General features: G+C 33.6%; 2 protein-coding genes across 7 annotated transcripts in view; both read left to right on the forward strand.

The window, feature by feature from the left end:
• Positions 1 to 24,944, forward strand: part of LOC142356648 (RAF proto-oncogene serine/threonine-protein kinase-like) — a 41,802-nt gene extending 16,858 nt beyond the window's left edge. For 3 of the 5 annotated variants that reach the window (XM_075408490.1, XM_075408498.1, XM_075408496.1), the window contains 4 exons: positions 82 to 264; positions 17,879 to 18,063; positions 18,328 to 18,674; positions 24,023 to 24,944. In XM_075408490.1, coding sequence (XP_075264605.1) covers positions 82 to 264; positions 17,879 to 18,063; positions 18,328 to 18,663 — 704 coding nt within the window. In that variant the 3' untranslated portion in view covers positions 18,664 to 18,674; positions 24,023 to 24,944. The remainder of the gene's footprint in view (positions 1 to 81; positions 265 to 17,878; positions 18,064 to 18,327; positions 18,675 to 24,022) is intronic. The other 2 variants (XM_075408502.1, XM_075408509.1) reach the window with 1 other exon arrangement.
• The window catches only part of LOC142356726 (S-formylglutathione hydrolase-like), a 341,513-nt gene that overhangs the window by 272,040 nt on the left and 42,030 nt on the right, over positions 1 to 27,443 (forward strand). The gene's annotated exons all lie outside the window — the stretch shown is intronic.

Genomic DNA, 27,443 nt, shown 5'->3' on the forward strand with positions numbered 1-27,443 from the left:
GTCATATGTTGCCCTCAAATGGCAACGGTATTGAAGCAATTTTGTTTTCTCGGCTTCTGTGCTGATTGCGTCGTGTTTTAGTTCTAACAAACTACGAGAAGCTTTCGATAGCAAAGCAGACTGCACAAGGCATGAGTTATCTCCACTCGAAGACTATCATCCATCGGGATCTGAAGAGCAACAACATCTTCCTTCTGGACGACTACACTGTCAAGATTGGAGACTTTGGTCTCGCCACCCTCAAGTCCAAGTGGAACACCACAGGTACCAGTTTTTAAAGTTTTGTTTTTCTGTCACTTAATGTCGTTGATGACAGGTCTCATGGGCTCACTAATTATTAATATTTGAATCGATTGTTTTTTTTGTGGTATCTAATTGACTTAACGATTCTTTTTTTAAAGACTTGTTTTCAAAAAACGTGAGGCCAAAATGTTATTTTTAATAGCCGCCCTCATCTTCTCAGCCTGCTATTATAGCGCGCCTATTTTTTTTTACAATTCAAAGAATTTGAATTGTATTGGGGCGCTGTCTTTTTTTACAATCCAAGAATTGGATTGTATTGGTGCTCTCTGTCTTTTTACAATTCAAAGAATTTGAATTGTATTGGGGCGCTGTCTTTTTTTTAAGATCTGTTCACACATTTTCATGATTTTTGAAGTCAAATTGGGGTAGTGATTTTGGTCACACCGAAACAGGAAATGGAGCGAAAAAGCGATTAGTTTTGGGGCGTGAATTTTTTTCGCTCTAATTTTAAAGTAGAGTGCGAAAATGGTGTTTGAACAAAAATTCTGTTTCTCGGTAGTGGTTTTTTGTTCACTTGCGGCAATTTCACTCTGATTTTTACTGTTTTTTCGATTTTTTGGATCGGATTTTTTTCTAAATGGTTTTCCCAATCCATTCACAGCTCATTCTAGGCCTAGTTTTTTGTTTGAATTAAATTTTCAGCTAGTGGTTTTTTTGTTCACATGCGGCATTTGACATTGATTTTTTGGTTTTTTTTTCTAATTTTTTGATCTGATTTTTTTTAAAAATGAGTTTGTCAATTCACTCATAGTCCATTCTAGGTCTAGTTTTTCTGTTTAGTCAATGAAAATTCTTTGAATTTTACGTCAGGACTTGTCCTGCTATGTTTTTTTTATTTTTGTAAAATGTTTTCACACTTTTTTCATGACTTTGAGCTTTCAGAACGGGATAAACCGGTAAAGCTCAGCGGTCATCAGTTTCATTAGAGGCCCTTAGCCTCGTATATTAGTCCTTGAAGTGCTTAGAGTGGTGAAGCAACTGGGAAGGCCGTATTTCAAGGTTAAAAGGTCATTTTTAGGAGTTTTTGTGCCCAAAAAGTTGCAGTTTTTCGCGTCTTTTCGTCTTTTTTCAGATTTTCGTTAGACCAGTCTAAAATAGAGGTTTTTAAGAGTTGATAGAGGTCTTTTTCAAGAAATAATTACCCTTTATGACCATTTTAAGAGCTATAACTTTTGATACTCGAAACATAAACACGCAAATTTATACTAATTTTTACAATTTTTTTCAAGTTTTTTTGAAAATGTTTCATTTTTTGAGTTCTTCAGCCCTAGCTGTCAAGCAAAATCCCTCCGGGTTTAATAATAGGTTACTGCATAGTTTCTAGCGGTAATAGAATGGTTTTCAACATTTTAACATCACGAATTTTAGCAATTTTTTTGATAAAACTTGCATTTTATTTTTAAAAATGTGTTGGCATTATCTAATTTTTTCCGAGCCCCTAGAGCCAGGAAATCTCCTATAGCGTTTGATTATAGTTTACTAAAGAATTTTTATTGAGCATGCAATGGTTTTCATCTTTTTAATATCACAAATTTTTAGCAATATTTGATAAAACTTGCATTTTTAGGGTTCTCCCACCTCAAGGGCCAACGAACCTCCTCCTGGTTTTGATAATAGGTTAATGCATAGCGTCTAGTGGCAATGACACAGGTTTTCATTTTTTAAATATCACTAATTTTTGCAGTTTTTAAAATAAAACTTGAATTTTTTCAGGATTTTCGAAAACCTTCCAACATCAAGTTTTCCGGCACCAAGGGCCCAGGAATCTCCTCTACGGTTTGATAACAAGTTACTGCATAGTTGCCCCAGGAAATTGATTCGTTATCAATTTTTTAATGACACGAGTTTTTGATAAAATTTAAATTCAATATTTCTCTAAATTATTTTCATATTCCGAATTTGTTGATCTTTTTGAGTCAGCGAAGCTCTTTGCGTTTAGAAATAAATAGAAATACTGGATAATCTCCGGAGACAATGAAATGGTACTGAAATTGTTAATATCGCGAATTTTAGCAAGAGTATTAAAATTTGCCATTGTTTTTTTAATTTTTTTTGCATATTTTTCTGTTATTTTCTGAGTTAAACGATCTTTACAGCTCAACGAAATTTTTTTGCCTTGCAGATGGGTCAAATGGGAGCACTACACAGAACTTGGTTTTGAACATTTTATTTCCGCAAAATTTAATTTTTGCATTTGTCATTTTTTTGGAGCATTTGTCAGTTTATCTGCCTTTAGTGGATAGTAGATCTATTTCAAGTCTTGTGCGTGAGCTCGTGAGTATATTGAATTTGTTCTTCAGGGTAAAATTTTAGCAACGAATATTTTGTTTAGTTCGTTTGATTATTTTAGTTTCTCAACTTTTGAGATTGTCTTTTTGGCTGGGATTGTTCAATTGATCTGTTGGCCAGGTACATTATTTCTCAGTATCTCATTCAATTCTTTGGATTGTTTTTCAGGACTTGTCCTGCTATGTTTTTTTTTAAAGTCAAATCGGAGTAGTGATTTTGGTCACGCCGAAACAGGAAATGGAGCGAAAAAGCGAGTGGTTTTGCGGCGTGAATTTTTTTCGCTCTAATTTTAAAGTAGAGTGCGAAAATGGTGTTTGAACAAAAATTCTGTTTCTCGGTAGTGGTTTTTTGTTCACTTGCGGCAATTTCACTCTGATTTTTACTGTTTTTTTCGATTTTTTGGATCGGATTTTTTTCTAAATGGTTTTCCCAATCCTTTCACGGCTCATTTTAGGCCTAGTTTTTTGTTTGAATTAAATTTTAATTTCTCGCTAGTGTTTTTTTTTGTTCACATGCCGGCATTTTTACCTTGACTTTTTTATTTTTTGATCTGATTTTATTTTTTAAATGGTTTTCTTAATTCAATCATAGTCTATTCTAGATCTAGGTTTTCTGTTAAGTCAATGAAAATCATTCGAATTGTACGTCAGGACTTGTCCTGCTATGTTTCTTTTACTTCGTCGATCAAAAAAATGTTTCGTTTTACCTCATTTTGGCGCTTTTTCAACATTTTGCGTGAAATCTTTTTGACTTCTCTAGGCTAGTTTCTCTCTTCTCTCATTCTGCTAAAAGTGATTTTGAACATCAGTTGCTCAGCAAAGCAATTCAAAATGAACAGAGTCAGTATAAAAATTGAAGTCAAATAGAATCAGGATAAACCCATAAAGCCCAATTTTAGATGCCCGCTATTTGAAGGTCGTTCCTAAAAGTATTAGTTACCTCTCTCTAATGCTTATTGGTATTGATAGTAGCCCCTGTAGCCTCTCTCTAAGAAACAGAAGTTTGTTCAACTACGAAATGCCATCAAAATAAATCGGACTCAAAAAATGTTTTGGTACAAAAAATTTTTTTTTTCAATATCTATTCTTTCAATCCCAATCATGCTTATTGGAATCAACGGCGGCTATTTTCCGGCAGTCTGCGGGTGTTTGAACTTTGCCCGTTTTTGTAGTTTTAATTGCTCTCATACGAGGTTTGTGGAAATTATATTGGTCCTACAGTCTTTTTAAATTTGATTTTCGGTTGTCCGTGTTTCTGACGCTTTTGATTTCTCGTCCTCAGAAACAATAAATGGTTAAAGCCGGAGGGCAATAATTTCTTTGAGCCTTTCGGCATACAAGTATGCAATTTACCAAAACTTAAGTTGACATAAATTGATGGTGTGAAGGGTGGTTCTTCGTCGGTAGTTCAATGAAGTCACGATAATTCCAATCTTTTTTTCATTCATACAATTTCGACTAAATTGATTGCGTGACGTACTTTTTCAGTCTTAGCTTAGCTAGTTTTTTAATGGCTGCGAAGCAATAGCTGAGGATATTATTGGCCTTCTCTTTGTTTTACGTTCTAAGATTTCGAATTGTATTGGGGCGCTGTCTTTTGTAAAGATCTGTTCACATTTTTGTGATTTTTGAAGTCAAATTGAAGTGATTCATTTATAATAGCCGCATCTCATTTCCTCTATTATAGCGCTCCTAATTTTTTTAACTTCGTCTAACAGATTTTTGTTTCGTCTCACCCTGACTTCTTGGAATTGACTTTTTCAATGACTTACCTCACTCAAAAACATTACTTCTGAACTCACTTATGGAACTTTAAGTTTTATGAACATTTACTTGATAAAGGTCAATAGTGTGCATCTAAGTAGTGCCAAACATATATGCCCTAATTCTTGATTATTAGAGTCTTGAGTTTTTGATTTCGAATAGTAATTTTGGGATCTTATCCGTTTGTGCCCCCAGTACGTTATGCGCCCCCCAGTTACAGAGCACGTGCCATTACATAGTAAGTCATTATGTAAAAATTATTGCATGTGCATCTGAGGGGTGCAAATAATATGCGCCCACTAAGCTGAGGGGGCACAAACGGAAAAGATCCTAATTTTGAAAAGCCCTATTAGGGCTTTCTCCTTAGAGCTTACGTGTCTCATAAAAATGACAGTCCAAATCTAACCCAAAAAGTCTAGTGCTAGTGGTCTATTAAAGGACTGGTGGTCGATCTGTCTATCTAGTCTCTTTAGTTGTTTCAATTCATGGAAGGCCCCAAGCGTCTATCGCGGCTATTTTCCGGCAATCTGCCGGCTATGTTTAAAGCAGTGAGAAAACGGTGTTTGAACAAAATTTCGCTCTCTCGCAAGTGGTTTTTGTTCACTTACAGCAGTTTGACTTTGATTTTGCTGTTTTTTTCAAACCAATGAAAATTTGAATTGTTTCAGGACTTGTCCTGCTATGGTTTTTTTTTACTTCAACAAGATTTTTGTTACGACCGTATGACATCACAATCACTTCAAATCTGCTATTCGTTCATTCGCTTGTACAATTTAACTGATTTGCGTGAGTGACGTCATTTTCAGTCTTAGTAGAGTATTTTTTTTTTGTTCTTTCTCGTGATTGAATTTTTGGTCGCACGTCACTTACCTCACTTGTCCTTTGAGGGCAGCTAATGGAAGCAGCAATAAGTTAAACAGATTCTTAATCAAAATATAACATTTCAGCATTTCTTTTTTGATTTGTTTCTTTTACTACTTTTTTTGAAACTGAAGATCTGAGAAGCTATTGCGGCTATTTTCTGGCAATCTGCCAGCTATGTTTTTCAGTGGTTAAATTTAGTGGTTACACTCAACTTAGTCACTCTCCGAAATGACTTACTTCACTCTGAAGAGACTTTTGCTAACGTAGTAGTTATATGTAAGCAAGAGTGGGGGGGGGGTAAAAGGATGTACCTATGTATTAACATTAGGTATAGCCTATTTTCGTCCAATTTCCAAAGATGTACCTAAAAAGAGAGAGAACAATAGACCTGTCATCTTCTCATAATTACCCAGGGGTAATTATCTCAATTACCCCCAGGGAAATGCATCCAGTTTTCCGCTCTTATGCACTTCAGCTAATCTTATCTACTTAATAAAATTCATCTGCAGAACTTTTACTTTCAAAATTTTCATTTACGCATAACTTTTTCGATTATCAATTTTTTTTAATTTTCGATTATTAATGAAGTTTTGTTGTCAATAACTTCAAATTATTGGAAGTTTTTCGCAAAAGCTTCTTAAAGTTTTTTGAAAATTTAATTTTTTTTCAATTTTTTTTACTCATGATGTGAAAGCATGCAAGAAACCGATTTTTTGGCATTTTCTTTTGGTAGTTTCTGTTTTTTTTTCTCGGTAGTTTCAAAAACCCGAAACCGTTAAAAAAATTGTATATAAAGTTCTAATAATCGGTTGAAATTTTTTAACACAGATTTCAATGAAAAATACTAAAACACAGAACACCATCACTGAAAATTTGTTTTTTTTTCGTAGTTTCAGATTCTGAAACCTCAAACTAAAAATTTTTTTTGATCGAAAATGTATACTACAGTACAACTTTAGAGGGTATTTTTCGAAGTGAAGTTCAATGGTGGTAATTTCACGGTCAATTATAGATTATGGGTTTGGGTTTTTTGTAGTTTTAGTTTCTCAAACCTCAAACTACAAAATAGTTTTATCGAGAATGGTATGCTATATCAACTCTCTATATGTTGTTTTTAAACAAAGCATTTGATAGTGACTTCCTTAACTCCTAGAAGTTACACTTTTTGGTTTTTTTCTGAAGTTTCAGCTTCTGAAACCTGAAACCTCAAATTTTTTTTTTTTGGAATTGTTTGTTACAGTACATCTTTATAGCGTAATTTTTAACGCAGAATCCAATGGGCATAATTTAAAAGTCGTGAAAAGAGGACAAATTTGTATTTGTTTTAGATTCTGAAACTTGAAACCAAAAAAAGTTTTTGGTAAAAAATACTCAATTCTTGTAAAAAATACCCTATTCTTGAAAAAATGAAAAAACCCATTTCATACCAAAAAATACCAAATTCTTGGCAAAAAATACCCAATTCTTGCCAAAAACACCCAATCCTTGTCCAAAAAAAGCCAATCGTTGCCAAAAAATACCCAATTATTGCCAAAAATTACCCAATTATTGCCAAAAAAGCCAATTCTTGGCAAAAAATTCCAAATTCTTGAAAAACAAACACTCCATTATTGTGAAAAATGCCCAACTATTGCCAACAGATCCCAGGTCTTGGTGAAAAGCACCCAATTCGTGACTCAAAATATCTATTTATTGTCAAAAACACCCAAATATTACCCAAAAAATATCAAACTGTTGCCAAAAAAACAATTCTACTCCAAGAATATCTGTTTCTAGTCATGAGTTACACAATTCATAGCAAAAATACCCACTTATTACCAAAATCTACAAAATTTTTGCCAAAAATACCTAATTCCTGCGAAAAGGAACCCAGTTCTAGTAAAAAATATCCCAATACTTGCCGCACAGAGACACAAGTCTTGCCAGAAATACCCATTTTTACCACAAAATAGCGAAATTTTGTCAAAAATACCCAAATTGTAACCAAAATAACAAAATTTTATCAAATATTTATCTAAAATATATCAAAAGTTAGACAATCTTGCAATCATCCGTTTTTTCTCTAATTTCTTATCAACAATCCAATTATTTAGTGACCTTAAAACATCAACTTTTGAGATAATCTTTTGTACAGAATTAATTGTTAAAAGTTCAACCATAGTAATTTAACAATTACGTCCTACTATCTTCTCAATTAAGAACAAATACGTGATCATTTTTTGTAAGAGGGCCACTGACCTCTTTGAAACAAAATTTACTCCAGCTACGTCATATGATTGCTGCAATTAGGGATACCTATGTATTGTATGGGGTCACTGAACTCATGTGAACAAAAAATAATCCTTACCACTTACGATATTATTCCTATTTTATCAAAGCATGCACAACTCACGTGATTGAAGTCTTACTCATAGTATTGTAATAATTACGTCACTATTGCGTCATAATGATGTCATTTTTTATTGTAGTGCACAAACAAAAATTCAACTCTGCGCTTATTTTCGTTCTCTTCAACAACTTAGCTATAGTTAGACTTTTTCATTTTTTTTCGGAGACAATTTTAATCTCCTTTTCCTACTAACCTAAGTTTTCAGTTATAAACCTTTCAGTGGAGATTCTTCATCTCTAGGATATCTTCCTATTTCCCATTCCAGGTAAGTCACCTCTGTTATAGAATATGAAAACAGACCAAAAAAAGAATGGGCTATTATAATCATCGTACTCATTCGCAAATAGCATATTATTTCTTCAGAGAGAAAGTTTTTTTTCAATATCTGTATTTTCAATTTATTTAGGAGTTCAACCGTCGTCACCTAAAAAATGCTGGAATAATGAATATCAAATCTGTGAAATTGAACGAAAATCTTAAGGCCCACTTCTTCCCCGATTTCAATGATGATGTAGCAATTATAAAGGAGAGGAAGACGTGCTTCGGCTGGGTAGCTGAACCTCCATTCTCCATTCCGAGGCAGCTTCTAGTCTTCATTATTGCAATCGAGAATTTGCCAGAAGTCTCTGTTCCATACAAACAGACAACTGTAGACTTCTACGAGAACCACATCGAAAACAAAACTTTACAAGTCTCAGACAACATGGAACTGAGCAGATCAGTCCGTGCACAATTTTGTGATTATGAGTTGTCCTATAGACCTATGTATGAAAATCAATTAGGATTTTTTGAGGAGGAGATAGAACTTAAATTCCTCTGGTGTGTGTCTGACGAGTATGACAATTTGCAGGAGCAGAAACCTGATCGGGATTGTGACGAGTGGAAAAATGGGTCATTGACAAAGAGTATTATTGCAATTATAGAAGAAGAGAAGGCACTTGATCCCAAGTTAGACAACAAAAAATCTGACCAGGCAGTCCCTTTTGCGTGTTTTTCTACAGACACTGGACAAGATGCATTGAAAGAAGTACAGGAAGCATCGAGTGTTGAAACCAATTCAATCAAGTCTGCCAGAACCATCCTTAGTACTGTACTCAATGATTATACAGATTACCAAGATCATATTTTATCTAATGAAGCCAGTGAAAAAATATCTGAAAAAACTTCCCTCAAATCTGAGCAACCAGCGTCTTGTACACAAAAGACTGTCAAGAGAAGGGCTCCTGATGTCAATAACCCTGAAAAGAGTGGGAAGTAAAATTTCAGATGGTGATGAAAACGAAGACAACATGTGTCCTCCATCGTGCAAATTGAGACGAGCTGCTGAGTTGTATAGTAACTAAAATAACCGGCTGAGAAGTTATTTCTTTGACTGATTATCTGTTTGTATTTCCGGTATAATTTCAGATCCAAAAAACTATTATTTCCTGAGGTGAATAATTGACTGTTTAATTTGTAATATTCTCTTTTTACACTCAGAAAAAGCTAAATTTCATGTATGCTTTTGAATTGATACTTTGATAATATAATCTATTTGAGTTTTACAAATGCATTTTCGAAATTAACTTTTATTTAAAGTTCAATTTTGAATTAAAATTTATGTCAAAAAATGCCTGTTTTTGTAATATGTTTTTTTTCTCAAAAATGGCGGTTAACGACGAAAAAGGCTTGTTTTCATAAAATGTTTTTTTCAAAAACGCGGGTTTTTTTGGCCTCTGCAATGAACTCCCGGCAGCTGATACTGGATGATGCAAAGCGATTACAGTGACAATTTCGAAGCAAACTCCAGCAGCAATTCTTCCCATCAGAATCTTGCAATAAGCGTGCTGCCTTTGATAATATATTACCTGGTCAATTAAAAGAAGAATTTTTGGCAGGAATTTTTAGAAATAGATACTCATACAAATCTTTAAGTATTAGAATTTAGTTTTTTTTTAAAAAAAAAGTTGAAAACCTTTTGCATAATTTTTACTGTCTTGAAAAAAATATACATTTACTATCCCATTTTTTTTAAAAACGTCGTTTTTTTTACAAAAGGTTTCTCTTTTCGTTTTTCCAATTGTCAGTTTTTTAAATTTTTTAATGTGAAGTTTTGAATTGAATCATTTTTTTAAATGAAAATCTTTTTTTACTAAAATGATTTTTTTTAAAAAAAATTGTTGTGTTTTACACACTGTTTTTCAACAAAAATGTAAATCTTGATGGTTTTTTATTTTTTATTTTTACTTTTTTTTCTGTTTTTTAATTTTTTTTATGTAAAAATTTAAATTTAATTAATTTTCTGTTTGAAAAAACAAAGTTTTACTAGAATAATTTTTCTTTCAAAAATGCCGTTTTTTACATAAGGTTTTTAACAAAAAATGCAACTTGTGCTGTTTTTATTTTTTTATTTTTCCTTTTTTTTTTGTTTTTGAATTTTTTTGTAAAATTTAAAATTTTTTTTTTCGGAAAATTTTGTTTTATTAAAAAAAATTTCTTTCAAAAATGCCGTTTTTTGCATAAGGTTATAAACAAAAAATGCAATTTTTGTTGTTTTTTATTTTTCTATTTTTCCTTTTTTCTGTTTTTGAATTTTTTAATGTAAAATATGAAATTCAATTATTTTCCTTTTTGAAAAAACAAGTTTTACTAGAATAATTTTTTTTCAAAAATGTCGTTTTTACATAAGGTTTTTAACAAAAAATGCAACTTGTGTTGTTTTTTATTTTTCTATTTTTCCTTTTTTCTGTTTTTGAATTTTTTAATGTAAAATATGAAATTCAATTAATTTCCTTTTTGAAAAAACAAGTTTTACTAGAATAATTTTTTTTTCAAAAATGTCGTTTTTTACATAAGGTTTTTAACAAAAATTGCAACTTGTGTTGTTTTTTGTTTTTCCTTTTTTCTGTTTTTGAATTTTTTAATGTAAAATTTAATTTAAAATAATTTTTTTTTTGAAAAAACAAGTTTTACTAGAATAATTTTTCTTTCAAAAATGTCGTTTTTTACATAAAGTTTTTACCAAAAAATGCTATTTTTTTATTTTTCTATTTCAGTTTGAATTTTTGTTCAGTTGAATTTTTTGAATTTCAGTCTTTTGTGTACAAGACGCTGGTTGCTCAGATTTGAGGGAAGTTTTTTCAGATATTTTTTCACTGGCTTCATTAGATAAAATATTATCTTGGTAATCTTTATAATCATTGAGTACAGTACTAAGGATGGTTCTGGCAGACTTGATTGAATTGGTTTCAACACTCGATGCTTCCTGTACTTCTTTCAATGCATCTTGTCCAGTGTCTGTAGAAAAACACGCAAAAGGGACTGCCTGGTCAGATTTTTTGTTGTCTAACTTGGGATCAAGTGCGTTCTCTTCTTCTATAATTGCCATAATACTCTCTGTCAATGACCCATTTTCCCACTCGTCACAATCCCGATCAGTTTTCTGCTCCTGCAAATTGTCATACTCGTCAGACAGACACCAGAGGAATTTAAGTTCTATCTCCTCCTCAAAAAATCCTAATTGATTTTCATACATTGGTCTATAGGACAACTCATAATCACAAAATTGTGCACGGACTGATCTGCTCAGTTCCATGTTGTCTGAGACTTGTAAAGTTTTGTTTTCGATGTGGTTCTCGTAGAAGTCTACAGTTGTCTGTTTGTATGGAACAGAGACTTCTGACAAATTCTCGATTGCAATAATGAAGACTAGAAGCTGCCTCGGAATGGAGAATGGAGGTTCAGCTACCCAGCCGAAGCACGTCTTCCTCTCCTTTATAATTGCTACATCATCCTTGAAATCGGGGAAAAAGAAGTGGGCCTTAAGTTTTTCGTTCAATTTCACAGATTTGATATTCATTATTCCAGCCTTTTTTAGGTGACGACGGTTGAACTCCTAAATAAATTGAAAACACAGATATTGAAAAAAAACTTTCTCTCTGAAGAAATAATATGCTATTTGCGAATGAGTACGATGATTATAATAGCCCATTATTCTTTTTTTGTCTCTTTTCATATTCTATAACAGAGGTGACTTACCTGGAATGGGAAATAGGAAGATATCCTAGAGATGAAGAATCTACACTGAAAGGTTTATAACTGAAAACTTAGGTTTGTAGGAAAAGGAGATTAAAATTGTCTCCGAAAAAAATGAAAAAGTCTAACTATAGCTAAGTTGTTGAAGAGAACGAAAATAAGCGCAATGAGTTGAATTTTTGTTTGTGCACTACAATAAAAAATGACATCATTATGACGCAATAGTGACGTAATTATTACAATACTATGAGTAAGACTTCAAGCACGTGAGCTGTGCATGCTTTGATAAAATAGGAATAATATCGTAAGTAGTAAGGATTATTTTTTGTTAACATGAGTTCAGTGACCCCATACAATACATAGGTATCCCTAATTGCAGGAATCATATGACCTAGCTGGAGTAAATTTTGTTTCAAAGAGGTCAGTGGCCCTCTTACAAAAAATGATCACGTATTTGTTCTTAATTGAGAAGATAGTAGGACGTAATTGTTAAATTACTATGGTTGAACTTTTAACAATTAATTCTGTACATAGCAAAAAATTCGTGACAAATTTGTACTCATTAAACCTATATCGATCACCTGAGAAGATTCGTCTTTACAAAAGATTTTAAGAAGCTTTTGCAAAAAACTTCCAATAATTTGAAATTATTGAAAACAAAACTTATTAATAATCGAAAATTAAACCTATATCGATCACCTGAGAAGATTCGTCTTTACAAAAGATTATCTCAAAAGTTGATGTTTTAAGGTCACTAAATAATTGGATTGTTGATAAATTAGAGAAAAAACGGATGATTGCAAGATTGTCTAACTTTTGATTTATTTTAGATAAATATTTGATAAAATTTTGTTATTTTGGTTACAATTTGGGTATTTTTGACAAAATTTCGCTATTTTGTGGTAAAAATGGGTATTTCTGGCAAGACTTGTGTCTCTGTGCGGCAAGTATTGGGATATTTTTAATAGAACTGGGTTCCTTTTTGCAGGAATTAGGTATTTTTGGCATAAATTTTGTAGATTTTGGTAATAAGTGGGTATTTTTGCTATGAATTGTGTAACTCATGACTAGAAACAGATATTCTTGGAGTAGAATTGTTTTTTTGGCAACAGTTTGATATTTTTTGGGTAATATTTGGGTGTTTTTGACAATAAATAGATATTTTGAGTCACGAATTGGGTGATTTTCACCAAGACCTGGGATCTGTTGGCAATAGTTGGGCATTTTTCACAATAATGGAGTGTTTGTTTTTCAAGAATTTGGAATTTTTTGCCAAGAATTGGGTTTTTTTTGGCAATAATTGGGTAATTTTTGGCAATAATTGGGTATTTTTTGGCAACGATTGGCTTTTTTTGGACAAGGATTGGGTGTTTTTGGCAAGAATTGGGTATTTTTTGCCAAGAATTTGGTATTTTTTGGTATGAAATGGGTTTTTTCATTTTTTCAAGAATAGGGCATTTTTTACAAGAATTGAGTATTTTTTACCAAAAACTTTTTTTGGTTTCAAGTTTCAGAATCTAAAACAAATACAAATTTGTCCTCTTTTCACGACTTTTAAATTATGCCCATTGGATTCTGCGTTAAAAATTACGCTATAAAGATGTACTGTAACAAACAATTCCAAAAAAAAAAATAATTTGAGGTTTCAGGTTTCAGAAGCTGAAACTTCAGAAAAAAACCAAAAAGTGTAACTTCTAGGAGTTAAAGAAGTCACTATTAAATGCTTTGTTTAAAAACAACATATAGAGAGTTGATATAGCATACCATTCTCGATAAAAACTATTTTGTAGTTTGAGGTTTGAGAAACTAAAACTACAAAAAACCCAAACCCATAATCTATAATTGACCGTGAAATTACCACCATTGAACTTCACTTCGAAAAATACCCTCTAAAGTTGTACTGTAGTATACATTTTCGACCAAAAAAAATTTTTAGTTTGAGGTTTCAGAATCTGAAACTACGAAAAAAAAACAAATTTTCAGTGATGGTTTTCTGTGTTTTAGTATTTTTCATTGAAATCTGTGTTAAAAAATTTCAACCGATTATTAGAACAACTTTATATACAATTTTTTTAACGGTTTCGGGCTTTTGAAGCTGAAACTACCGAGAAAAAAAAACAGAAACTACCAAAAGAAAATGCGAAAAAATCGGTTTCTTGCATGCTTTCACATCATGAGTAAAAAAAATTGAAAAAAAATTAAATTTTCAAAAAACTTTAAGAAGCTTTTGCGAAAAACTTCCAATAATTTGAAGTTATTGACAACAAAACTTCATTAATAATCGAAAATTAAACCTATATCGATCACCTGAGAAGATTCGTCTTTACAAAAGATTATCTCAAAAGTTGATGTTTTAAGGTCACTAAATAATTGGATTGTTGATAAGAAATTAGAGAAAAAACGGATGATTGCAAGATTGTCTAACTTTTGATATATTTTAGATATTTGATAAAATTTTGTTATTTTGGTTACAATTTGGGTATTTTTGACAAAATTTCGCTATTTTGTGGTAAAAATGGGTATTTCTGGCAAGACTTGTGTCTCTGTGCGGCAAGTATTGGGATATTTTTACTAGAACTGGGTTCCTTTTCGCAGGAATTAGGTATTTTTGGCAAAAATTTTGTAGATTTTGGTAATAAGTGGGTATTTTTGCTATGAATTGTGTAACTCATGACTAGAAACAGATATTCTTGGAGTAGAATTGTTTTTTTGGCAACAGTTTGATATTTTTTGGGTAATATTTGGGTGTTTTTGACAATAAATAGATATTTTGAGTCACGAATTGGGTGATTTTCACCAAGACCTGGGATCTGTTGGCAATAGTTGGGCATTTTTCACAATAATGGAGTGTTTGTTTTTCAAGAATTTGGAATTTTTTGCCAAGAATTGGGTTTTTTTTGGCAATAATTGGGTAATTTTTGGCAATAATTGGGTATTTTTTGGCAACGATTGGCTTTTTTTGGACAAGGATTGGGTGTTTTTGGCAAGAATTGGGTATTTTTTGCCAAGAATTTGGTATTTTTTGGTATGAAATGGGTTTTTTCATTTTTTCAAGAATAGGGTATTTTTTACAAGAATTGAGTATTTTTTACCAAAAACTTTTTTTGGTTTCAAGTTTCAGAATCTAAAACAAATACAAATTTGTCCTCTTTTCACGACTTTTAAATTATGCCCATTGGATTCTGCGTTAAAAATTACGCTATAAAGATGTACTGTAACAAACAATTCCAAAAAAAAAATAATTTGAGGTTTCAGGTTTCAGAAGCTGAAACTTCAGAAAAAAACCAAAAAGTGTAACTTCTAGGAGTTAAAGAAGTCACTATTAAATGCTTTGTTTAAAAACAACATATAGAGAGTTGATATAGCATACCATTCTCGATAAAAACTATTTTGTAGTTTGAGGTTTGAGAAACTAAAACTACAAAAAACCCAAACCCATAATCTATAATTGACCGTGAAATTACCACCATTGAACTTCACTTCGAAAAATACCCTCTAAAGTTGTACTGTAGTATACATTTTCGACCAAAAAAAATTTTTAGTTTGAGGTTTCAGAATCTGAAACTACGAAAAAAAAAACAAATTTTCAGTGATGGTTTTCTGTGTTTTAGTATTTTTCATTGAAATCTGTGTTAAAAAATTTCAACCGATTATTAGAACAACTTTATATACAATTTTTTTAACGGTTTCGGGCTTTTGAAGCTGAAACTACCGAGAAAAAAAAAACAGAAACTACCAAAAGAAAATGCGAAAAAATCGGTTTCTTGCATGCTTTCACATCATGAGTAAAAAAAATTGAAAAAAAATTAAATTTTCAAAAAACTTTAAGAAGCTTTTGCGAAAAACTTCCAATAATTTGAAGTTATTGACAACAAAACTTCATTAATAATCGAAAATTAAACCTATATCGATCACCTGAGAAGATTCGTCTTTACAAAAGATTATCTCAAAAGTTGATGTTTTAAGGTCACTAAATAATTGGATTGTTGATAAGAAATTAGAGAAAAAACGGATGATTGCAAGATTGTCTAACTTTTGATATATTTTAGATATTTGATAAAATTTTGTTATTTTGGTTACAATTTGGGTATTTTTGACAAAATTTCGCTATTTTGTGGTAAAAATGGGTATTTCTGGCAAGACTTGTGTCTCTGTGCGGCAAGTATTGGGATATTTTTACTAGAACTGGGTTCCTTTTCGCAGGAATTAGGTATTTTTGGCAAAAATTTTGTAGATTTTGGTAATAAGTGGGTATTTTTGCTATGAATTGTGTAACTCATGACTAGAAACAGATATTCTTGGAGTAGAATTGTTTTTTTGGCAACAGTTTGATATTTTTTGGGTAATATTTGGGTGTTTTTGACAATAAATAGATATTTTGAGTCACGAATTGGGTGCTTTTCACCAAGACCTGGGATCTGTTGGCAATAGTTGGGCATTTTTCACAATAATGGAGTGTTTGTTTTTCAAGAATTTGGAATTTTTTGCCAAGAATTGGGTTTTTTTTGGCAATAATTGGGTAATTTTTGGCAATAATTGGGTATTTTTTGGCAACGATTGGCTTTTTTTGGACAAGGATTGGGTGTTTTTGGCAAGAATTGGGTATTTTTTGCCAAGAATTTGGTATTTTTTGGTATGAAATGGGTTTTTTCATTTTTTCAAGAATAGGGTATTTTTTACAAGAATTGAGTATTTTTTACCAAAAACTTTTTTTGGTTTCAAGTTTCAGAATCTAAAGCAAATACAAATTTGTCCTCTTTTCGCGACTTTTAAATTATGCCCATTGGATTCTGCGGTAAGAATTACGCTATAAAGATGTACTGTAACAAACAATTCCAAAAAAAAATAATTTGAGGTTTCAGGTTTCAGGAGCTGAAACTTCAGAAAAAAACCAAAAAGTGTAACTTCTAGGAGTTAAAGAAGTCACTATCAAATGCTTTGTTTAAAAGCAACATATAGAGAGTTGATATAGCATACCATTCTCGATAAAAACTATTTTGTAGTTTGAGGTTTGAGAAACTAAAACTACAAAAAACCCAAACCCATAATCTATAATTGACCGTGAAATTACCACCATTGAACTTCACTTCGAAAAATACCCTCTAAAGTTGTACTGTAGTATACATTTTCGACCAAAAAAAAATTTTTAGTTTGAGGTTTCAGAATCTGAAACTACGAAAAAAAAACAAATTTTCAGTGATGGTTTTCTGTGTTTTAGTATTTTTCATTGAAATCTGTGTTAAAAAATTTCAACCGATTATTAGAACAACTTTATATACAATTTTTTTTAACGGTTTCGGGTTTTTGAAACTGAAACTACCGAGAAAAAAACAGAAACTACCAAAAGAAAATGCCAAAAAATCGGTTTCGTGCATGCTTTCACATCATGAGTAAAAAAAAATTGAAAAAAAAAAATAAAATTTTCAAAAAACTTTAAGAAGCTTTTGCGAAAAACTTCCAATAATTTGAAATTATTGAAAACAAAACTTGATTAATAATCGAAAATTAAAAAAAAAAATTGATAATCGAAAAAGTTATGCGTAAATGAAAATTTTGAAAGTAAAAGTTCTGCAGATGAATTTTATTAAGTAGATAAGATTAGGTGAAGTGCATAAGAGCGGAAAACTGGATGCATTTCCCTGGGGGTAATTGAGATAATTACCCCTGGGTAATTATGAGAAGATGACAGGTCTATTGTTCTCACTCTCTTTTTAGGTACATCTTTGGAAATTGGACGAAAATAGGCTATACCTAATGTTAATACATAGGTACATCCTTTTACCCCCCCCCCCCCCACTACATATAACTACTTAACGTTAATTGAAGGAGATAAGGTCGCTTTTTTGCTATTGCAGATCTACGAAGCTATTTTCTGGCGATCTCCCAGCTCTGTTAATTCAATTTGGGAGCATTCTGTTTTAATAGCTCTCAAACGAAGTTATATACGAAATCTTATTAGTCCTGTGTTATTTTCTCAACCCTTTTGACTTTTAGAGATATAAATTGCTGGTGTGAAGTGTTCTCATCATTTCAACCCCCTCCCACCTCTTTGCTCTCAGCTCACGCCTCCTTCACTTAAGCTGCAAAAGCTAGCCCCCCTAAACCGTAGCTAGCTACTGACGAAGACGACCACTCCCCGATAGTTTGGGAGACATTCGCTCCGCGTTAGTCGGTCATGTTTTACGTGAGCAAATTTTTGAGACTCCATGCGTTCATAAAAAGATAGAGGGTGTTCATAAGAAGATGCATATTTCAGGTAGTACACAAGAGCGCCAGCCGACAGGTTCCATTCTGTGGATGGCACCAGAGGTACTCATGTTCAGTAGTGACACGCCCTACAGCTACAAGAGTGACGTGTACAGCTTTGGAATTGTCCTCTTTGAACTATTCTCAGGCAATCTCCCCTACAATGGATTGTGCAGAGACGTCATTATATACATGGTTGGTTACAGTTTTGACCGATCTAGATAATTTAATCGAGTATTGACTAGTAAAAAAATTTTCATTAGTTTGCAATATCACTTTATGCAAGGCAAAGATTTCATGTTGCTGCAAACGGATATCTTCAAAGGCGCACTGTAAAAGTTTGATTCAAAACAAAATAACCAAAAACGAATTAGTCGTTCCAATTGCTTCGTTCCAATTGCCATTGTAATAGTTTGGATAGATGCACTTGCCGTTGCTAATATCGTATGATACTTTTAGGTTGGAAAAGGTTTCCTCAAGCCAGATCTCTCCCAATGCCAAGACGACACGCCCGCTGATTTGAAACAGCTACTAATTGAGTGCGTCCAGAAGAAACCAGATGATCGGCCGTTATTCCCTGAAATACATACCCAACTTCAGCAATTGCTGGATGCACAACCAAAGATACAGAGAAGTAACTCGGCGCCTCTCTTGCTAACTCGGACGAGAACAGCCACAAATGCTGAGGATTCGTCTTTTTACGACAAAACTACCCTCAACACACCTAGTCCAAGGCCCCAAGAAATTATGAACGTGTTCTTTGGAACCAATTTGGAAAACGACGGTGAAGTGTAGCAGCTCCAGAAGTAAACAAAACTCAGTGATAATTCTTAGAGATTTTAATTGTTGTAAAGAGTAAAGTATGCCTTAATTTTGCTGAATTCCGAAAAATTTGCCTTTTGGCCTTCGAGTACTTGCAAAATTAAACGGGTGAAAAGAGCGACTTTATTAGTCCTGTGGTCTTTTTATGCGATTTTTTTGCTTGACTGATTTTTCGTCTGACCCATTCATTTTTCGTCGAGTTAAATAGGTAGCGCTCGGAGGGAATTAAGTACTCTTATTAGAGTCCCAGAGTGCGATTCACAAACATTCACCAGAGTGCGATTCACCAAAGCTGTTTTGAGAGACAATTTTATGGTGTGAAGGGTGGTTCTTAATCTCAAATGTTTGGCTACCCTCGGTTAATAGCCGCGAAGCAATAGCGGCTATTATTGGGGACATCGTGGTTTTTATTTAATTCGTCGTCTCCATCGATGATTCTTGCGACCTGACTTCTTGGAATTGACTTTTTCAAGTTCAATGACTTCTACTGCTTTGCAGTTAAAATTTGTGTACGTGACGTCATTTGTTCTGCTTTGAGGTCAATTGCGTGACTTACCTCACTCAATAAAAGGACTTCTGAACTCACTTAATGAAATTTAAATTTTCTGAACGTTAAAAAATCAATAGTGTGCATCTAAGTAGTGCCAAACAATAAATGCCCTTATTCTTGAGTTTTTGATTTCGAATTTTAATTTTGAAAAAGCTCTGTTAGGGATTTTTCCTTATAGAGCGAGCGTATGTGTCTCATAAAAATGACAGTCCGAATCTAACCCAAAAAGTCTAGTGGTCTATTAAAGGACTGCTGGTCAATCTGCCTATCTTATTTCTTTAGTTTTTTCAATTCCATGGAAGGCCACAAGCGTCTATCGTGGCTTTTTTCCGGCAATCTGACGGCTACGTTTTTTTATGTCAAGATTTTTGTTACGACCAAATGATGTCATTTTTGTACTGAATTGAATGCGTAATTTCATTTTAACACCTATAGGTGTAAGTTCTAGCTGCCAAGCTAATAGCTGACTAGAGCTCTTTTGCAGTTGTTTTATGTTTCGTCATCTGTTGGTCCTTTTTTCTAGAACGTTCTTTCATTTGACTTCTTGAGTTTTTTCACGCTTGATTTTTATAGCTGCGAAGCTGTAAGCTGAGCGGAGCTATATTGGGGTGCTCTTTGTTTGTTGTTTCGTCGTCTGACGCTCTTTATCGTTTTAATTTTTTCACACATTAAAGCTGAAACAGTCAAATTTTCTGATTGACTTCATCCTTTCGCTAACGGTTTTTGCGCGCGTGACGTCATTTCTCACTCTCTCTAGCAAAAGTTTTTTGTGCGATTAGATTTTGATCATAAGTGACTTACCTCACTCAATAAAATGACTTTTGCACTTAAAAATTTCAGTTTATTTTGAATAAGTTTAAGGTCAAAGGAACTCATATGTGTAATAAAGGTCCCTAATGAAAAGGCTTCTGGGTAATGAATTTTAGCAAGCTTTAATAAATTATCGCTGAATTTTTTACCTGGCTTTTTGAGCGGCGTCCATAACTTTTTCAACTTATATCTGTATCTGTTTCTATCTCTATTATACGGCACGCGAGTCTATTCTTTCGCAGCTATTCCGCCAATCGATGTTTTCCTTGTGTGTGATCCAAAATGGAGGCTCCAAAGACTATATCGCTGAGTGTTTATGGGTGAGGAGTGTTATCCGGGATATCTCGGGTTCGAACGTCTCCATTGTGGCAGTTGTTTTCACTCAAAAAGTTATCCAAAATACAACAGTGAAATAAATTGCCCCGGCTGTCGTGACTAGATTTTTTTGACCAGCCAACTTACTTTGCAAAATGATTTTTGCACTATACAAACTTAAGTATGAGTTTGTTGAAGGTCAAATTGAGCATTACATGAATTCAACGCTGAAAGTTCTCTCATAGTTTCAAGAGGCGCACCGATAAGTTTTTGAACTCATTTCTGTATCTGTTTTATCTGTAATTTACGGCTCGAAAGCCTTTTTTTGCTGCTATTTCAGCAATCTTCTGGCTATGTTTGCTCATTTGCGTGATTTTCTTGTCACACGTGACTTACCTTACTCTCAAAATGACTTTTCCTACTTAAATTGATTTTTACTGTCTTTATTTTTAGTTGAGGTCAATTAAAAACATCTTAATCCGATTAATCATCGTTTTTTGAGGGCAGCGTTACTGTACATTGGTCTAACTCAACTACAAACAGTACAACAATTTGATTAAAAAGCTTTTAAATAAAATTTTGGTAGTTCTCAATCTTTTCATATGCCTTGTGTTGATACTACGGGTCTGAGAAGCTATTGGAGCTATTGTATGGCAATATGTTAGCTATCTTCTTTTGTAGTTTCTCATCTGACTGATTTGAAATTTTAACGTCGAGAAACGTGATGAACTGGCAAAACTCTAAGGTTAAGACACTGTAGCCAAAAAATGCAACGTTCGAATTTCAGTCAGTAACAAGTAACAGTAACTGTCGGTCTTTTTTTATGCGATTTTTCGCTTGACCGATTTTTTGTCTGACGCTTATGACTTTCCGTCCTCAAAAACGGGATAAATAGGTAGCGCCCAGCGAGCATTAAGTGCTCTTAGAGCCTTTCAGCTCTGTTTCAGCTCAAACCGTTTTGGAGACTTATACTTATGGTGTTAAGGGCGGAAGAGAGGTTGAAGACACCCCCCCACTGTTGACCCCCTCCACTATTATTCCCACCCCCCACTGCACTATTGCCCCCACCCCCGGTGCACCCCCCTCTTCCCCCCCCCCCTTCACCGTGGCTACGTTCGAACAACCGATCGCTAAAAACACGTAATTTTATTGCAATTTTTACAATTTTCAATTTTTTTTGCAATTTTCAATTTTTTTGAACATTTTTGTCAGTTTTTGAGTTCTTTCAGCTCTAGGTGTTATGGGACTTCCTCTAGGATTTTATAATAGGTTATTTCATAGTTTCATGTGGTAGTGGAATGGTTTCAACATTTTAACATCACGAATTTTAGCATTTTAAAAAAAAAAATGCAATTTTTTTCAAGTTCTTTGACATTCACTTTCCAAGATTTTATGGACCCAGCGGCCAGAAAACCTTTTTAAGGGTCTAATAATAAGTCACGTTAAAATTTTTTATTGGGCATGGAATAAATTCAAACTTTTTAATATCACAAATTTTAGCAAATTTTCGATAAAATTTTCAAGTTTCAAGTTTTTTGAAACATTGAAAAGTGTCTGTTTAGGTTTACCAAGCCTCGAAAACTGAGGAACCTCCTCTAGAGTTTGACAACAGGTTACTGTATAGTTTCTAGATGTAATGGAATGTTTCTCAAGATTTCAACACCACGAATTTCGGCATTTTTTTTACAAAACATTTTTTTTTTCATTTTTTATTGACATTTACATTATTCAGGTGTTTCAGCCTAAGTTTTCCATTCAATTCTTCGGATTGTATTTCAGGACTTGTGCTGCTGTTTTACTTTTTAATTGCCGCCGTCAGTCTCGCAACAGGTTTTATTTAGGCGCTCTCCTTTCAAGTTCGCGTTCACGATTTTTGTTTTACCTAAGTCATGACTTTCACGTTGGACTCCTGAATTACCCCCCCTCATTGTTTCAACTAATTGGATTTTAAATTGTTTCACTTATTGAACACTTATTTAATCTAGTGTATACGGTCAAAGTCAATCAAAAGAGCAAAATCAAGAGAAACGGGATAAACCGATTCAGCCCTGTCATCAAGTCATAGTACATTAGGTTATCAAAGTTTATTAGAGCGATTGCTAGCTCGCATTAGTATTAAGCTTAGTAGTTTTCAGTTTAGAAGCTGATTTAAGTATAATTTTAGAATTAAGCTGAAAATGCACATCAATTTAGAACACTTTCACACTTCGAAACAAATTCTGTCAATTTTTCCCTTTAATTTAATCCCGATCTACGTCAAGCGCTTCAACGTCTGATATTTGCCGGCTATGCTTTATTTTTTGTGTTTAATTATTTCAATTGGAGCTCAGGTGAGTAGCACGGTACCTATTTTCCGGCTATATGCCGTCTATGTTTTGTTCTTTATTATTCTTTGCCTGAGGAACCTCCTCTAGAGTTTGACAACAGGTTACTGTATAGTTTCTAGATGTAATGGAATGTTTCTCAAGATTTCAACACCACGAATTTCGGCATTTTTTTAAACATTTTTTTTTCATTTTAATGACATTTACATTATTCAGGTGTTTCAGCCTAACAGAAAGTCTCCTATAGGGTTTGAGAATAAGTTACTGGAAAATGTTTTTCAACTTTTAATATCACTAATTTTAGCAGTTTTTTATGCAACTTGCAAATTTTTTTGTTTTAAATTTTTTTCCATTTTTAGGTTTCTCCAGCCTCAAGAGCCACATAACGTCCTCTAAAGTTTGATTATAGGTACTGCATAGCTTCTAGATGTATTGGAATGTTTTGCAGGATTTTAACATCAGCAATTTTTAAAAACAGTTGCAATTTTTCAAGTTTTTTAAAGCTTTTTGATTTTATCATTTTTCCCGCACCAGTGTCCTAGGGACCTCCTCAAAGGTTTGATGATCAGCTGTCACATAGTTTTTAGAGTTAATGGGATGGTTATCGAAAACTTAATGACCCCAGCTTTAGCGTTTTTTGATAAAATTTAATTTTTTTTTCAAATTTTCGGAAAATTATTACCAGGTTCCAAGTTGATGGATCTTTAAACAGTGAAACTATTTAAAGCTTGAAATAGGGATACTGGATAGTCTCTTGAGACAATAAAATGGTTTTGAAGATTTGAATATCTTGAATTTTAGCAAGAGTTCGTTAAAATTTGCGGTTGTTTTCAAAATTTTTGAATATTTTCGTCCTTTTCTGAGTCTAACGATCATTACTGGCCAACGAAGCTTTTCAAGTCTTGCAGGTGGGTTACTTGACATATCTTGAGAGACAAAAAATAGTTTTGAATGTTTTCTTTGCGAAATCTGGAAGATTTTCTTTTAAGTTTCAATATTTTGCAAATTTTTAAATTATCAGTTTTTTTTTGTTTTATTTACTAACAAGGCTAGAAAACTAAAAGTTGAAGAGTCGGATCAAGCTAAAGTTAGCATCACTAAACCGTGGCTAGCTACTGACGAGGCCAACCGCTCGCCGGTCGTTTGAGAGCAGTTCGCCCGACGCTAGTCGGTTATGTTATTGTGAGACGTTTTTACATATTTTTGGTCGTTTTTGTCAGCAAACTCAAAAAAAAAAATAATTTAAAATTAACTTAAAATTAATTTAAGTTCACGACTTTTTTAAAAGAACTCCATTCCACCATTGAAATTGCTGAGTTTTGTTCAAAAACAGCTCGCCGAGTTCTGGTGCGAACACAATTTCCCAAAACTCAAGAAGTGCGAGCGTTGTTGTTACTATGCAAATGAATTCAGCGCCAAGACCCGAGTGTAAAGAGCTGATTCCTTGGACATTCGTGGCAATCCTTAGATGTATCGTCTTCAGCAAATCGTGGAAACCTCTTCTCAATTCAATATGACATGAATCGCTGTAGTGACACGGCTGTGATGAAAAAATAAACCCCTTTCAATTGTTTAATTTTGAGCCAATTGCTACAAACTTGTTATCTATATTTAAATGAAATCGTTATAGTTTAACATATTTCGAGTTTTTGGTGCTAATTTTCTACCCCTATCTCTCTTGTAGTTCTCCCGAAGACGTAAAAGGCACCGCCATGGCCGCCCACTCTGTTTCCATTCAACGCAAAACTCGAACTGGTCTTGTTTTAAAACTTTAGTACTCTGTACAAAAAAAAACACCAACAATGCGTTTTGATACCCCTGTGGATTATTGTATATTATTTTTCCTAATTACTCTGCAAGATAATATTTCAAAATTGTGACCCTCTTTTTGTGCCCCCCCCCCCCCCCCAGCCAGAATGCACCCATCTACTTCCCTCTCCCTCAAAGCTCTCAGAGTAATTTTGAAGCTCACTTCCTCCAGCTGATGAAACATTCCAGGCGCTGCCTAGTTGTAAGTTGGAGTATGCCTAATATTTTTTGGAGACGTGCAGTTTGGATAAAAATATCATCTTTATCAACTGCCATATTCAACGTGTAGGCACAAGAATCCTACCCCATGGCTGAAACGCTCCTATATTAAATACGTCTACCGGTACCAGAGTATTGGATAAAAATACTCAATGTTGGTTTCCACTTGTTATATTTTAAGCATTGAAAAGCGGCCCTGTCAATCCCTTAATATCCTTAATTGGTTAAATTTACTATGACCTGTTGCATAATTTAAGAGCTTTTAGTGGTATCGCCTTTTCGTCCCTATTAGTTAAACCTCGAATCATTTAACCTTAATGAAATCGCCTCTCCATCATTGCACCTTAATTTTAATTCTGTATATAATTGGTACATTTAACATTCGTTAATTATGGGAAAAGGTTTGGTTCCGAGTTGCAAAGTTTTTCTGATTAATTAAGTTATGAGGTAAAAATATCATGTTAGAATATGGGAGTTTAATTCAATCGGGGCGAAAAGAAATAGAACCCTTTATTTTCTTCATATAGTCCCTTTTTATGTAAGTAGCTTATGTTCGGTACCAGCCGATGCATTTAATGTAGGGCTAATCAAAAATAACTGGTTGTATAACTAACGATATCCGGTTATGAGCATTTAATTTGGTCGGTTGTTTAACGAGAATGAATTGGTCCGGCCAGACTATTGGGATTGATATTTCCGATTGGGATTGATATTTCCGATTGGGATTGATATTTTGGTGCCTACAGATCAATGGTCGACAAACCAGAAAAGCATGTAGTAAAGGCAAATTATAACTTCGAATTTGGTTACGATGTGTAATAAAATAGTTTTGTGGTAGGTAAATTAGAGTTAAAAAATATTTGGGACTGACGCAAACGGGCTTTCGGGGTAATCTATAAATGAGCGGTAAACTAGGAAATAATTAGAAATCTAATTTATTCCGACCGTTTCTATCGTTTCAGTGCTTTGCTGGTTTCAAGACATTAGCGATCTTGAAATGTGTTTTAAATACAATGAATAAACAATTCCTCCTTTTCTCTTTTATTTTGTTTTGTCGGGATGTGGATTTGATTGATTGATTGACGCGTTTCCATTTTATTTATTAATTTCTATCGATTCAAATACTTCAGCTTAGCTTATGAAGATCTAATTGTATTATAACTTGAATTCTACATTTAGTCGACAGATCGCTTCATTTCTGTGAGACATTGCAAAATATGGAATAGTTTCCAAGTTTTAGGTCTTCTACCAGACTCATTTCCCTCTATTTTATCTCTAAGAAAACTTACTTTCAAAATCATCTGCAAATTAAGGCAGCTCCAAAATTTGAAGCGTAATAATATTCCCGGTGAACAGACAAAACAGTCCCACACAAAATAGTCCCATATTGAAAAATGGTCCCATAAAATTAATCCAAAAAACAGACAAAACATTCTTGGTCAAAGCGCTCTTTAGACAGATCAAAAACAAAGTGAAGCTTTAATCTTGAAAAAATGCTTTGAAGCCTGAAAATGAAAATCACCGTTGCGCGGTGGTTAGTGCGCTAGATGTACATTCGATGGTCGCTTGTTCGAGCGCGAGTGGGCAATAAATTTTTCGCAAAAATCAAAAATTGAGGGTCAATCAGATCGGAACGTTGGGAAAAGTGTTACAATACGGAAAGTGTTAAAATTCTGATGTTCATGGAACTCCAAGCCATTGTTGTATTCCGATGCTTTGCCGGCTGACTGCACATGAATCTTGAATTGTGCAGGCCTGATAAAAAAACGTTTGGAGCTGTTGAGAATGTCCCATCGGAGGACCAATCATCTGATTGCTGAGCAGATCACCGGCTGGCAGAATCTCGAAAACAATAACTTTTTTCGTCTTGTGGCCCTGAATCATACTACATGAATTTCGTACCGCTATGTGCCATTTGTAAGATCTATGGAAATATCAAGTCCGTTCAGTGACGAGAGCTCACTCGTTTGTGGAGAATTTTGTTGCCGCGTTCTCTTAACTGTCCTTTGGCTGGAGTTGTAGGCGGGAATATTGACCGCAGTTTCTCTACTAATGTCTTTGAGCAGCAAATATTGTTTGTTGTAGAATTTCGTCGGCCGCTCTGTCTTTCAATGCTGCGCGGAATTTTCTCTATCTGCTGGATGTGGTAAATGGCTGTGAACTGTGATAATTTCGATTTGCTCATTGCATAGCGTGACTCTGGCATTGCATTTTGTAATAGAGCAGCGCCCAGAAGATGTGGCATCAGTAAGTTGCCGGTGTCTAATATAGCCATAGCCTTTGAAGACGAGCAATTCCGATTGTTTGTTTGACTAAATCAATTCCGTATTAACAATTTGAATAAAATTTATTTCACAAAAATAGGCACTTTTATATGCTTTTACATAAAACCAGTCATTGAGTTTAACGACTAGTTTTGCGTCCAGTTTTAATACGTTTGATAATTTGATTTGGTTTCAACATTCCGAGCTGATTATAACTTTTTCAGTAATAGCGAATTCTATTATACAAGCTCCAATGCAACCAATTTACGTAGATTTGTTAAATAAAATATGCAAATTTTGGTTTTAACGAGACGGCTGGCTCATGCGTGTCTGTGTGCTGCATAGATTATTCCAACATCTATATCAAGCGTGTGATAAAGGTTTTATTGCTTAGATTATTCGTTTCTTCGGATTATCGTGAGTCAGCTCGGAGCATTTGGAAAAATTTTGGCTCTGCCCTAA

The sequence above is a fragment of the Convolutriloba macropyga genome, chromosome 2, assembly GCF_964194025.1.
Source record: "Convolutriloba macropyga chromosome 2, txConMacr16.3, whole genome shotgun sequence".
Lineage (NCBI taxonomy): Eukaryota > Metazoa > Xenacoelomorpha > Acoela > Convolutidae > Convolutriloba > Convolutriloba macropyga.